The following is a 15,222-nucleotide window of genomic DNA, read 5'->3' as shown; positions in this document are numbered from 1 at the left end:
AAAAGCCTATTGTACAATGCGTTGATGTTATGTAGTTTCAAAATACAACATATTAGCATTTTAATGTAGAAAAAGCCAACGCGGGTGTCTTAAGGAGCAAAAATACAGCATATAGGCTCTTGTATTGCTCTTGTGTCCTCACTCATATTGCAAGTCATGTCTCTCCGGCCCCTCATTTGGTATGCTCTTCTTGATCTGGCCCCCATGACAATCTAATTGAATAGCCCTGGACTAGAACAATCCAGAACCTGTGATTTTATAAAAAATGAAATTAAAGTTCTGACGCATGTTTATTTTATTTATTTAATAGAACTGTGATCTTTCAAAGTGTATACGGAGTCGCATGACAGAAAAACATGTTATTAACAAATTTTGAATGATAAAAAAACCGGCAAGTAGTTAAAATAAGCGATCAAAATCTCTGAAAAATAGGTGGGACTTTCTGCTCTCAAAATGAAGAGGGCGTGTCCATTGGTGGAGCTTAAACCACGCCCACTAATAGGAAACCGTTTTTGTTTTCTCGTTAGTGAGCTGTTTCTGTGTTCTCGTGTTTTTTGTGTGTTTAGATGCCAATTGTGAACGCTCCTTATGTTTTCTGATAGCTAACAAAATGTAGACTGTAGTAATAACCACTGAAAGTGAACTCAGGATATACTGTTAGGGGCGGGGCCATATGCTCGGTACCTCCATTAAATCATCGAGCCACCATTTTAGCATTTTATGCATTTTTAACATTTATGATGTGTTCTCTTTAATTTAATTCAATTCACCTTTATTTGTATAGCGCTTTTACGATGTAGATTGTGTCAAAGCAGCTTCACATAAAAGGTCATAGTAAATAGGAATAGTGTAGTTCAGTTTAATAATCACTACTGAGAGTCCAAACACTGAAGAGCAAATCCAACGATGCACAGCTCTATAGATCCTGAACCATGCAAGCCAGTGGCGACAGCGGAGAGGGAAAAACTTCACTAATTGGCGAAAGTGAAGAAAAAAAACCTTGAGAGAAACCAGACTCAGTTGGGCACGATCATTTTAATTTCTCCGCTGGCCAAACGTCTTGTGCAGAGCTGCAGTCTCAGTGGCGGAGGCTGGAAGCTGGCCTTTACCTGTACTTTATAGGTCAAAAGATGAGGGGTATTTTGTTTTGTTCTGCTTTAATGTCCTGATGGTCTCTCATCGACATTCAGAAAATCTAAAATCTCTGTCTGCGTTTTTTTTTCTCTCACAGAAACTGTTTGTTCCTGATGAGGACGAAGCCAAACGTGTTTCTCAGGTCAGCGATTGCTCTAATCACCTCGCAGCGTCAGAGTCCACAGAAATCAAGGTAAGAGTGTTTTTTCTTATTATTTACTTAGATAATCTCAAGTTTCATACAAAATTTTTTAAAAATCTTGTTTTATTTTTATTATTTTTAATTATTTATTTTTAGATTTTTTTGGTGATTCAAATAATCCAACTTAATGGCTAAAATGTTTCTTGCACAAACTGACCGTTTTTCTTCATAAGGCTGTAATTTAGTGTCAAGAGCCATTGTTATTAATGTTGTTTTGCCTTTACAGTCGAAGACACAGTTATTAGCCCACCTGTGAAGTTTGAATTCTTCTTCAAATATTCATTCAAAGCCTTGTCCTGTAGCTTGGCTGGAATAAAATAATAATACTGGACATGTATGATTTTATATATTATTTTTATCTATCTATCTATCTATCTATCTATCTATCTACCTATCTACCTATCTACCTATCTATCTATCTACTGTTTTATCCATCCATCCATCCATACACACACATATATATACATGCATACATATACATCAACAAGGCATTTGCGCCCACAGAACTGCCGCTCACTGGATATTTCCTCTTTGTCGGACCATTCTCCGTAAACTCTAGAGATGGCTGTGCGTGAAAATCCCAGTAGATCAGCAGTTTCTGAAATACTCAGAGCAGCCCGTCTGGCACCAACAACCATGCCACGTTCAGTCACTTAAATCCCCTTTCTTCCCCATTCTGATGCTCAGTTTGAACTGCAGCAGATCGTCTTGACCATGTCTACATGCCTAAATGCATTGAGCTGCTGCCATGTGATTGGCTGATTAGAAACTTGCGTTAACTAGCAGTTGGACAGGTGTAATCTGTATTATTTCTTCATTCACTGCAAAGAAATGCAGTGAATAAAGAAATAAAGGCACATTCCAAAAGAGGGCTGATCATTTTGTCTTCAACTGTATGTTTGAGTATTTGTTTTTAAAAGTCAAAATCATCTATTGCTTTTAAAGTGTCAAAATGTCTCTGCATGTTATAATGTGTTATTAAGCAAATAATTTTAAGCAAAGCTGCATTTGAAACTCATAAGAAAAAGCAAACACACTGATTGTGTGCTTCAACACTTTATGGGTCTTTTATAAGTCAAAGTCATGACGCGTGACCCGATTAAACCTGCCGTGATAATAAATCTAAAACTTTACTCAAACTCTTTATTATGAGTAATTTGGGTCAAAGTCTGATGCATCCTCATCACATTAAAGGGATTTTATACACACAAAAACAATATCAAATAAAAGTGAGGGGGGGGGGTGATGTTCATCGTCATGAAAGCAGACGACCTGATGGTTTGCACCTTCAGTGTTCATCATTGTGCTCAAGGAGCAGTAACTGCTTCATTCCGAACATCATTCAGGGATTTATTTGTAGACCTACTTAGGCTACTGTGTATGTAACATAATGATATTGTGTAGTCCACTATAAAGTGTGCATATGAGGAAGCTGCTGACAATACTATGCAACATTATGAAATCACTTTAAATGCATAAATAAATAAATAAAGCCAGGACGTACATTTGTTATTATCCTCAGCAAGTCATCTGTCCTTATGTCTTCATTAATTCAGTGCTCCAGCCGAGAACCTGAAATTTAATACCTGAAATAGGGCTGCACGATATTAGAAAAAATTTGACATTGCAATATATATTTTTTCTCCTGCGACCTATTGCTATATTCCAAAATAAATGTATTATAATATAATATAAATAATAAAAAATGTATATTATTGTAAAATAAACAGTGCTCTATTGTTTTCTTATATATAGTCATCATATAAACTATTCAATAAAATATATCCATTTTAAAACTTCTTTATGTTCTCTTAATATGCTTTAAACTCTTAATGTTTACGAAGGCCTTAAAAACACATGAAAATATTGGCGCCAATAGCCTAGTGGTTACTGTGTCGACATATAGCACCTAGATGCTCACAGTGACCTGAGTTCGATTCCCGGCTTGAGGTCCTTCCCCTCTCTCTGCTCCCCACACTTTCCTGTCTGTTAATCTCCACTGTCCTGTCATTAAAGGTGAAAACCCATAATAAAACACATGAAAATGTTACATTTTTACTCTACAATGCATAGACTCTCATGTGTTTTGATCTGTGGAGTCTGGTCAACTATTATCCTAACTCAGCATTGCATATCTTGCGATGTGACTATTGCGGACACACACATTGCTATATCCATGCTCAAGTGATGTATTGTGTAGGCCGAAACTAAAAGCTTCATAAGTTTAGATGATATTACAAATTTATAAAAATATGTTTTATAATGAATTAAATCTGTTAAAGGTGCCCTGTAATGAAAATCTGGGCACACCAAGGCTTAGTAGAATCATGTCAAATCACTCAGCTCAACTGTCATCTGTTCATGCAGAGGCAGATATTAATTCCTGGCTGTGTTTTCTTTGACTATAGCTTAAAAATACAACGCCATACATCTCTATCAAGCTTAATTATAATTTAGCCTTTATCCTCAACAGATCTGGTGAGCAAAATAGGTTAATGTTCTTCTGATTGGGTTTATATTTGTCCATGTTCTGCCTACATAATGCTGTGTGTGTCTGTGTGTATGAGCAGCATGTCATCGTAGAGCTCAATAATATTCACGACACGATCCATATATGGTCAATCATGGCTCTTCTGATTGCAGGGGTATTGTATGGAATAATAACTGAGCTTATTAAACCGTTTCTGGAGGTTTTTATCAACTTATCGAAGCCATAAACCTACTATGTAAAAATCAGAGAACTGGTACTAGTATTCAGCTTAAGGTGACATTTAAAAGCTTCTTGGTTAATAAGGGTAAAGTTAGGGTAATTAGGCAAGTCATTGTATAACAGTGGTTTGTTCTGGAGGCAATCCAAAACTAATATTGCTTAAGGGGGCTAATAATATTGACCTTAAAATGGCTTTAAAACAATTAAAAACTGCTTTTATTCTAGCCGAAATAAAACAAATAAGACTTTCTCCAGAAGAACAAATATTAGAGGAAATACTGTGAGAAATTCCTGAATCTGTTCAACATCATTTGGGAAATATTGGAAAAGTAGTCAAAATTCGCAGGAGGGTGAATAATTTTGTCAGCCATATATTTTGTGGTCACGCATGTTGTTTACTCTTCTGTCAGGACGGTGAGTATAGCAGCCGTCCGGGACGTCCCGTGTGCAGAGAGACGTCACCGCTGTCTGAAGACGAGAGTCCGGCCACCGTCAAATTCATCAAGATGAGCTGCAAATACTTCACTGACGGCATGGTGAGAACTAGACGCCATCACAGGTCCTCATGGATCCCAAAACCCAAGGGCCGACCCAAGATCCGAGCCGGTTCAAGGCCAAAGCTTCGAATTGTGCCTCGGATACGGGTCGGCTTTGGTATGAATTGCCTCAGGTCTCAGGTAATCTAATATAAATGTGAGTTTAAAAATGGGGCCAATCAGACTTGATATTTTACTTAAAGGAACAGTAGAGCAGAGCGATATGATGAATATCTTAATATAAGTCATCTCATATCCTGATAACGATATAGAGTCTTATGCAAACGTTTGGGCACCGCTGTGGCTGCATAACCATGGGAGCTTTTCTTTATAAGAGAAAATCATAGTGAAATGCCATTCGGTTTCTAGTGAAATCTATATAATGTGACAGAAAAATGTAGTGTAGCAGTATTGAGATGTGTGAAATTAAACAAACTCAAAAATAGGGTATGCAAAAGTGTGGGCACCCTCTTTTTAGTGTGGATTTTAAAACCTGTAGTCACTTAATGCTGATTGATTACAACACCACATTGATTTGAGTAAAGCTGCGGTCACACTTGACTTTTCCTCCCATAGACTTCCATTCATACGCACGCGAATGCGTCAGACCGGAAGCGCAAGGTCATGCGTCAAGTTTGGCAGGTTGCTGCGGTGCAAAGTTCAAGCTTGGTGAACTCTGACCTGCGAAATCGCATCACTTGACTGTGTGAGACCATTCGAGGATCAAAACAGGACCTCTCTGGACAGAAATTTAAAACATGGAGCGATCGCTCGCACCGCGGTTTTCGTTATTTATGATTCATCAATTTACAGTAAGTGGACTGCAAGATGAAACGGAGCTCATTTAAACACCTTTCGACCATCAGAAATTTTGACAAAAATGTGAAAGTTCACCTTTACTTATTCATTCATTCATTCATTCTTTTTTTTCGGCTTAGTTGCTTTATTAATCTGGGGTCGCCACAGCGGAATGAACCACCAACTTATCCAGCACATGTTTTTACACAGCAGATGCCCTTCCAGCTGCAACCCATCACTGGGAAACACCCATACACACTCATACACTACGGACAATTTAGCCTACTCAATTAACCTGCACCGCATGTCTTTGGACTGTGGGGGAAACCGGAGCACCCGGAGGAAATCCACACGAACGCAGGGAGAACATGCAAACTCCACACAGAAATGCCAACTGACCCAGCCGAGGCTGGAACCAGCGACCTTCTTGCCTCACCTTTTCTTAAATAGTGTAAATTGTTTCTACAGAAATCGATGAGGTCATGTCCATGTATTGCACGATAAGTCAATATATTGATTATTGTGACAGGCTTTCTCCAGCTAGGTAACCGCTGCTAGTGTTGGCGTTTTTGTTCATTCATGCCGAGTTCAGTGTTTGTGTTTGAGGACAGTCGATAGTGAAAGCAGTCGGTGCAGTTTACTGACATCAGCCTGTATTTATGGCAGTCTCTGAGTTATTTACATCTTATATTAGGATTCAGATCCTATCCAGCGTTTTCCTCGCATGTCTGCTGCTTTTCTAAAATATGGCTTGAACTTGTATTCAAAAGAACTCCACCTTGCACCCGCACCTGCCTTTCCAGTCATTGTTAAACTATTGCTCTGTCAACTTTATTTGAAAACTGATGTTCTCACCCATTCAGACACTCGCTGTGGGGATGTCTCCCGACTACAGCAATCATCATATATATGAAATGGAGATGAGCCTGGTTTGAATTCTCTTTGAAAAGCACTTATGTACTTATATATACACTTAACCCTGTAGTGTAGAGTTTAGTGTCCTCCTGAATGGATCACTAATGTTTTCTTACTAAACAGAAATTAGAACCATTTCCAAGAAGACATTGAACGGTTGCCAAAGTGGTGAAGTTAATTACTAAAACTGCCCAACAGTACCTGTTATGAGTACAGCTGTATTCACCATGGGGAGGGGCGTAATCATGTCTGTAAGAGAATTTTACTTGCACTATCCAATATCTATAAATAATCCAACCATAGCACGCAATAGCTTGTCCTGTTTATAAGCAGCTGTTCTCTTAAATTCCAGCCCCTCCTCATATCTGTAGCTCCTCCCATTTACACGTAGGCCCTCCTGATATATAGCTCCTCTTCATCATTAGCTCCTCCTCTTACACTTAATACATTAATTAGGTAGCTTGCCCAACACTGCTACTAATGTTTGAGCAAAGCTATCAGCTACTCTACTTAAAATGTAGCTTAACTACACTAAAATCTACCCTCTTGGAAATGTAGCAAGCTAAGCTAAAAGCTACTTGGCTAATTATTTTCATTTTTAAAATAGAAACAACTTAAATCCAAGTCAATCATATCTTAGTGATCAATAAAACTGTCAATGAAACATGAGGCAGAATTGTAGCTTGTGTAGACGCTACTGCGGTACTTGACTAATAAAACAGCTTCGCTACTGAAAAGCTATTTGATTTAGAAACTAGCGACGCTACCGCCATGCTACTGAGAAATGTAGTTAAGCTAGTAGTGTGACTACTTGTAGCGACAATACTGATTAGTAGTAGCCCCTCCCCTTATCAGTAGATCTCTCTTAATCATCAACTCCTCCCCCTTATAAGTAGCCCATCCCATTCATCACCAGCCCCTCCTCTTATCAGTAGGTCCCTTATTATTCATCAGCCCCCCCCTTGTCACAGCCCCTCCCCTTATCTGTAAATCCCCCTCTTCATCAACTTCTCTTATCAGTAGCCCCTCCCCTTTATAAGCAGCTTTTCCCTTTAATGCAAATTCGTCCTCAAATCAGTAACTCCACCCACTTACATGCAGCCCCTATTGATATATAGCCCCTCCCCTCCCCAGAAGCTCCTTTTTTTATCAGTATATCCCCTCTTCAACTTCTCCCCTTTAGTAGCCCCTCCCTTTCATCACCAGCCCCTCCCCTTATCAGTAGATCCCATCTTCATCAACTCCTCCTTTTATCAGTAGCCCCTCCCTTTCATCTCCAACCCCTCCCCTTATCAGTAGATCCCCTCTTCAACTCAACTTATAAGTAACCCCTCCCCTTCATCACCAGCCCCTCCCCTTATCAGTAGATCCCATCTTCAACTCCACTTTTAAGTAACCACTCCCCTTCATCATCAGCCCCTTCCCTTATCAGTAGATGCTCTCTTTATCATCAAATCCTATTTGTCAGTTCACAAACAGTAGCTCCTCCCCTTATCAATAGATTCCCTCTTCATCAGCTCCTCCCTCTTGGTAGTAGTCCCTCCCCTTCATCATCAGCCCCCCACCCCCTTAAAACAGTATATTCTGTCATCATCCCTCTCATATCAGTAGCTCCTCCCCTTATTAGCAGATCCCCTCTTAAAATTTAGCTTAACTACATCAACTCCTCCCCTTTAGAAGTTGTCCCTCCCCTTCTTCGTCCACCCCGTTCCTTATCAGTCGATTCCTTCAACTCCTCCCTCTTAGTAGTAGCTCCTCCCCTTCATCACCAGCCCCTCTCCTTATCAGTAGATCCCCTCTTCAACTCCTCCTCTTATCAGTAGCCCCTCCCCTTCATCGCTAGCCCCTTCCCTTATCAGTAGCCCCTCCTCTTTATAAGTGCTCCTTTCTTCATCGCCAGCTCCTCTCTTATCAGTAGCTCCTCCCCTTATAAGTGGATCCCCTTTTCCTCATTAAATCCTCCCCTTCATCATCAGCCCCTCCCCTTATCAATAATTCCCTCTTCATCAGCTCCTCCCTCTTGGTAGTAGTCCCTCCCCTTCATCACCAGCCCCCCACCCCCTTAACAGTAAATTCTCTCTTCATCATCCCTCTTATATCAGTAGCTCCTCCCCTTATTAGCAGATCCCCTCTTCATCAACTCCTCCCCTTTAGTAGTTGTCTCTCCCCTTCATCATCAGCCCCTTTGCTTATCAGATGATCCCTTTAACTACTCCCTCTCAGTAGTAGCCCCTCCTCTTCATCATCAGCCCCTCCCCTTATTAGTAGATCTCCTCTTCATCAACTCCTCCCCTTTAGTAGTTGTCTCTCCCCTTCATCCGCCCCTTTCCTTATCAGATAATCCCTTCAACTCCTCCCTCTCAGTAGTAGCCCCTCCCCTTCATCACCTGCCCCTCCCCTTTCAGTCGTGCATGAAATGTTCAGTGTTACACACACGTCTGTTGATCAGTTCAATAAGTTTCTGTTTATACTACAAAATCACATAGAATAGTGCTTGCAATGTGGAACTCAGTGGTGTGTGTGTGTGTGTGTGTGTGTGTGTGTGTGTGTGTGTGTCTGCAGGGTGTTGTGGGCGGAGTGATGATCATTACACCCAATAATGTGATGTTCGACCCACACAAGTCTGACCCGCTGGTGATCGAGAACGGCTGTGAGGAGTACGGGCTGATCTGCCCCATGCAGGAGGTGCTGTCCGTCGCTCTGTATGACGACGTGTCCCGCATGAAGATCAAGGACGCGCTGCCCTCGTGAGAGAGACACACACACGCATCACAAACACAAACACACACATCAACACCAAGGTTATAGTAGCTTTAGATTTTTCATTAGTTTCAGTTTTTATTTAGTTTTGGCTTTTTGTTTTTAAGTTCAGTCAGTTTTAATTTAGTTTTAAAGGCAGATTTACTATTTATTAGTTTTTTTATTTTGAAATTGCTTGGTTTTAGTTTAGTTTTTATTAGTTTCAGTGTTTAGTTGTTGTTGTTTTTTTGTAAATAAGGATAATCAGGATAAATATTGTGTAATAAAATCTCAGTCAAAGATTGGTTACCCATCCTCTAATTCAAATACAACAGCCCACAAGACTGCAGCCTTAAAGGGCACCTGGTTTACCCCTTTTTTAAGAGTTAATATTAATATGATGGTTCTTCTGTGCCAGTTTAGGTTCAGTTCAAAACACAGTTCAGATTGTTTTATTATAATGAGTTATAAAGTGTTGTTTTGGGGGTGTGTACACAGCTCGCTGTTTTATGGGTGTGTTGCTTCACATGAAAATGAGTTTCGACTTCCCGCCCAACTTAACAAGGGGGCGGAGCCAAGAGCTCACCCGCTCTGTGTATGGCAACAAAGAGAGAAGCAACATGAGTGAGAGGACCAGCATTCAGCTGTAGATGTACAACTCAGACACAGACCAAGCAGAGACTACGAAATCATTTGTATAGTTTTACAGCCAACTGTGTGCTAGTTTAAAGGTACACCGAGACTAATAACCACGCACACTGAATTAACTTTGACTGAGGGTATAACTAGGGCAAGACGGAATCTGCGGACATTTTTTGCAATTTCTTAAATTATTACTTTGTTATTTGTTAAAAATCTGTAGATTTATGCAGAATGATTTTGGAAGCATCATAACTAAAACCTTAATATATGAAATAAATAATAATACATTTTTTACTTTTATTTCATGTTCACAATGCAAATCCAATTAGTTTCACTTTATAAGGTAAACAAAGCAAGTTTCTTATGTAATATCTCTACTAACAGACAGAAAATATTACTGTACACACTGCATTGTACATAAATCAGATAAACATTCTCATATTAGTCAATAATATTACTGTAATTAATTTAAAAACGGATTAAATATAAATTTACACACATTTACACCAGTAAATAAACAGAATTAATGATGGGCTGAAAATCTGTGTAATTCTGCGTGTGCAGATTTCGTGTGGGCCTAGCTATAAATAAAGGGCGTCACACACCGGATGCGCCGCTCAGAGCCGTGACACGGCACACCAGACGCGCACATTCGCATGTTATTTAAAATGTAACTATTCAGGTGGCGCAGCAGAAATATGAACAGTGTTCCGAGTCGTGGCTGGGCGCTGAGGACAGCCGCTGACTTGCGGCGCCGGTACATGTACCCTGATAGAAACCCATGTTTAGATTTTTAAAATGCATGGTGCTGCACGTCGCAGAGCGGCGCTTCTGGTGTGTGACCTGCTTACAGGAAATTCATTATTTCCCATGGAGGGACGCACATGTGAGGCAACGCACTCGCACTTTCCAGCTGCACCTAGTTAAGATCACAGGGAGCTTCTGTGACTGTGAGAAATGCAAACGGCTGAAGTTTAAGGAAGACTCAATGAAAAGTACACATGTTCGCAAACCCACCTACAGTTACAAACAATGGCGCCGATGAGAGCGATCATGTGGTGATGTTGATCTTGTGTTGAGCCCAATGAGCCTTATATCTAAACATAGAGCAAGGGTAAAAAAAAGGACTGGGTGTGTTTATATCACCCCAACATGACGGTCTGTACTCTATACCTACACACACGTCTGTCCAAACAGCTTGAACAGTAGATTTTTCCCCTTTAAGTAAAGTATGTGTGCAAATTTGGACTCAACATATCATAAATATGCAGTGAGCGATCATAACTTCAGTCCGTTAAAACATCACCCTGATCTGAAAAGCTTCTTACAATTAATTGAAGTATGAGTCTCTTATTTAAACTCCATTACAACTTTCTGTAGTGAAATAAACTTGTGTTTCGCCAGATCCTCTCATTTAAGCCCTCGGTTTACCCGTGCTGCAGTTCAGTTCAATCACAGCAGGCTGTCATGTACTGTTTGTGTTCGGATCACTGAATCACGCATGCACAGTATTAACAGTTCACTGCTTCTCAAATCTAATTCTCTGTTCACTGTATTTATAACTGAATAACTCAGTATTTATTGGGTTATTTTGAGTCAGAGGGGGGTATCAGTCATGTTAAAATAAGTAGTTTGTTGATAAGAGTGCTTGACATTACTGGAGTAACGTTTCAAATGATTCAGTTTGATTTGGTGAACTAGTTCAACTGGTTCACTTAGATGATCTGGTTAAAAAGAATGATTCGTTTGCGTTCACTAATACGGAAATCAAACCTATTATTGGGCACAAATGTGTTGAAGTAATAATGTAAGAGCTCTGGTTGTATTTACCGTTACTGTGTCGCGGTTACCGTGCCGCTGTCATGTCCACTCGTTGTTTTTGTTGTGGCAGATCTGGCCAATGGCAGCAGGATTACAGACTCTGAGATGCTGTACGGCTCAAACACCAGGCAGCACGAAGTAAATCGATTTACTTCTAAAAGGCATACAGTAGGCTTATGTATTAAATACATTTACAAAGACCAGAACGAAGGCCGATTTTGCTGTGATTTCTTATTTTCAGTTAGGGTTAGGGTTTCCGCACGTACACAATACAGTTTCAGTCTGTTGTAGTTTTCTAAAACAACACTCGCTTTTAGTTTTATTTCAGTTAACTAAAGTGTTTTTTTATTTTAATTTTCATAACTATAATGACCTTGACGAACACAGACACTCACTAACACAGGAACAATCAGACATGCACACTCACACACTATTCCTCTCTCTTATTCTACTCTTATTTTCTACTCTTTTTCTTTTTCCTTTTATTTTTCTTTTTCTTTTTTCTTTTCTTCGTTTTCTTTTCTTCTTTCTTTTTCTGTCCTTTATATTTTCCTTTTTTCTTTTCTTCTTTTTCGTTTTCTTTTCTTCTTTCTTTTTCTGTCCTTTATATTTTCCTTTTTTTTTCTTTTTGTTTTCTTTTCTGTCTTTTTCTCTCCTTTATATTTTCCTTTTTCTTTTCTTTTCTTTTTTCTTTTTGTTTTCTTTTCTGTCTTTTTCTCTCCTTTATATTTTCCTTTTTCTTTTCTTTTTTCTTTTTTCATTTTCTTTTCTTCTTTCTTTTTCTCTCCTTTATATTTTCCTTTTTCTTTTCTTCTTTTTTCTTTTTTCATTTTCTTTTCTTCTGTCTTTTTCTCTCCTTTATATTTTCCTTTTTCTTTTCTTCTTTTTTCTTTTTTCGTTTTCTTTTCTTCTTTCTTTTTCTCTCCTTTATATTTTCCTTTTTCTTTTCATTTTAATTTTTTCCTTTTTTCTTTGTTCCCTTTTCTTCTTTCCTTTTTTACTTTTTTCTTTCCTCTTTTTTATTTTTTTCTGTTTCTTTTTCTTGTTTTCCTTTATTATTCTTTTTTCTTTCTCTCCTTCTTTCTACCTTTTTCTTTTCTTTTTATTCTCCATCATTTTTTCTTCTTTGTTCTTTTATTCTTTCTTTTTGTTCTTTGCATTATTCTTTCTATTCTTCCTTTTAAATGTAAGTATATTACTATAAATGTTTTTCCTCTTAACTCATGCAATCAGAGAGAGATGAATCAGATTTGCTGAAAATCACCATGAAACACTCCTCTATTCTTCTTCAGTTCACCTTTTTCATTCTTTCACTTGTTTTACATTTCAGTTCTCTTTTGATGCCTGTTCACATTTTATCACTTGTGTTGGGTCTTATTTATGGCTGATCATGTTCTGTTTTGTTCAGTTGTCTTGTGTTTGTTTAGTGCCGTCAAAGACTATTCATGGTTAAGCGCATCCAAAATAAAAGTTTCTATTATTTAATATCAACAATTACGTAATATGTTTGTATATACATTAAAAAATACTATATATGCAGTTCAAGTCAGAATTATTAGCCCCCCTGTTTATTTTTTCCCCAATTTCTGTTTAATGGAGAGCAGATTTCTTCAACACATTTCTAATCATAATAGTGTTAATAACTCATCTCTAATAACTGATTTATTTTCTCTTTGTCATGATGACAGTAAATAATATTAGACTAGATATTCTTCAAGACACTTCTATACAGCTTAAAGTGACATTTAAAGGCTTAACTAGGGTAATTAGGTTAACTAGGCGGGTTAGAGTAATTAGGCAAGTTATTGTATAACGATGGTTTGTTCTGGAGACTATTGGAAAATATATAGCTTAAAGAGGCTAATAATATTGACCTTAAAATGGATTAAAAAAATTAAAAACTGCTTTTATTCTAGCCAAAATAAAACAAATCAGACTTTCTCCAGAAGAAAAAATATTATCAGACATACTGTGAACATTTCCTTGCTCTGTTAAACATCATTTGGGTAATATTTAAAATAGAAAAAAACTAGAGAGGGGCTAATAACTCTGACTTCAACTGTGTATAAATGCATGTGTGTGTACATTCATGCATATATATACATATACATGCAATGCATACATACGCACACATAATTGAGTATATTTTTATAATATAAATATACTTGTAAATATTTGTTTAGTTTATTTTTGGCATTTTGTGTATATTTGTATTTATTTGTATATAATATATAAACAATTAATCATGATGAATCGTTTGACGGCATCACTTTCTTCATTTCATCCACTTCATTTTGGGTGTTTTTTGTTCTGTTTTGTTTCCTCTATTTAATTTCGCCATCTCCACCCCCACACGATGATGCTGATGATGATGATGATGTCACCGTTGTTGATGATAATGTCTGCGATGATGACGCGGATTTCACTGATGATGTCATCACTGATGTCGCCGATGATGATGTCGTCACTGATGTCGTGGATGATTTCGATGATGATGTCATCACCGATGACGCTGATGGTGATGATGATGTCACTGATGATGATGTCACCGTTGCTGATGATGACGTCGCTGATGATGTCATCACTGACGTGGCTGATGGTGATGTTGCGGATTTCGCTGATGGTGTCACTGATGATGTCACCGATAATGACGATGATGTCATCAGTGATGAACCTCAGGATCTCTGTCCGTTGTACAGGCCGGGCGAGTGGGAGGAGCTTCCGTCCGAGCAAGATCTCAACCCTTTCAGTCGCTACGAGTCTCTGGGCTCGTCCAGCCTCCCGATCGTGCTGGACGACATCGAGACGGCCGTCACGAACAATTCAGACGGCCACATCGCTGATAAATCTCCATCTGATGAGGGTTTCACTGAACTGGAGCTGCTGCAGAGCGACTCCAACACCTCCTGCTCTGGCGTGCAGGGGGCGACGCTGCAGGAGCACACAAAAACACCCGATGATGAGGATGAAGGACTTCACAACCGCTCCACAGACGATAGTGTCGAAGTGACCAAAAGGAGGAGCCAGATGTTCGCAAATGGACCAAATGTTGAGGAGAGTAAAGGATCAAAGGCAGAGCTTTCTGAAGCCGAGAAGCGCAAAAGGGCAAGTGAGGCCGAGATGAAGAGCTGGCTGCTGAAGAGGATGCAGAGACCTATCGAAGGTGAGCGTGTGTGATTGACAGCACTGATTAGCCAATCAGATTTGAGCATTGCATGATTGACAGCATTGACTGGCCAATCAGATCCAAGCATGATACAAGTCATTGTATAACAGTGGTTTGTTATGGAGACTATCCAAAACAAATATTGATTAAGGGCGCTAATAATATTGACCTTAAAATGAGTTTAAAACAATTAAAAACTGCTTTTATTCTAGCCGAAATAAAACAAATAAGACTTTCTCCAGAAGAAAAAATATTATAGGAAATACTGTGAAAAACTCCTGAATCTGTTCAACATCATTTGGGAAATATTTGACAAAGAAAAACAAAGTTCACATGAGGAGGAATAATTCTCACTTTAACTGTACACACAAACACATATAAAACACATAAAAACATATAAAACACATAAAAACATAAGTATACATTTTTTCCCATAGATATTTAAATGTGTATATAATTTGTATCGTATACATATACATTTATAATCTAAATCTAAATTAACATTTCCTCAAATACATGTACGCTTGTATTTATATAAACATAATAGATATACACTATG

The 15,222-nt window shown here is 38.5% G+C and overlaps 1 protein-coding gene across 1 annotated transcript in view; it reads left to right on the top strand.

Annotated features, from left to right (window-relative positions):
- Nucleotides 1-15,222, top strand: part of LOC130219950 (nuclear receptor coactivator 7) — a gene marked incomplete at its 5' end in the record, with an annotated part of 41,633 nt that overhangs the window by 12,189 nt on the left and 14,222 nt on the right. Inside the window, 4 exons of the mRNA XM_056452448.1 lie at nt 1,232-1,327; nt 4,457-4,582; nt 8,858-9,042; nt 14,164-14,660. Coding sequence (XP_056308423.1) covers nt 1,232-1,327; nt 4,457-4,582; nt 8,858-9,042; nt 14,164-14,660 — 904 coding nt within the window. The remainder of the gene's footprint in view (nt 1-1,231; nt 1,328-4,456; nt 4,583-8,857; nt 9,043-14,163; nt 14,661-15,222) is intronic.

Source organism: Danio aesculapii, unplaced genomic scaffold, assembly GCF_903798145.1.
Source record: "Danio aesculapii unplaced genomic scaffold, fDanAes4.1, whole genome shotgun sequence".
In the NCBI taxonomy this organism is placed as follows: Eukaryota; Metazoa; Chordata; class Actinopteri; order Cypriniformes; family Danionidae; genus Danio; species Danio aesculapii.
Note: the sequence above shows the minus strand (reverse complement) of the source record. Positions and strands in the feature narration are given on the sequence as shown.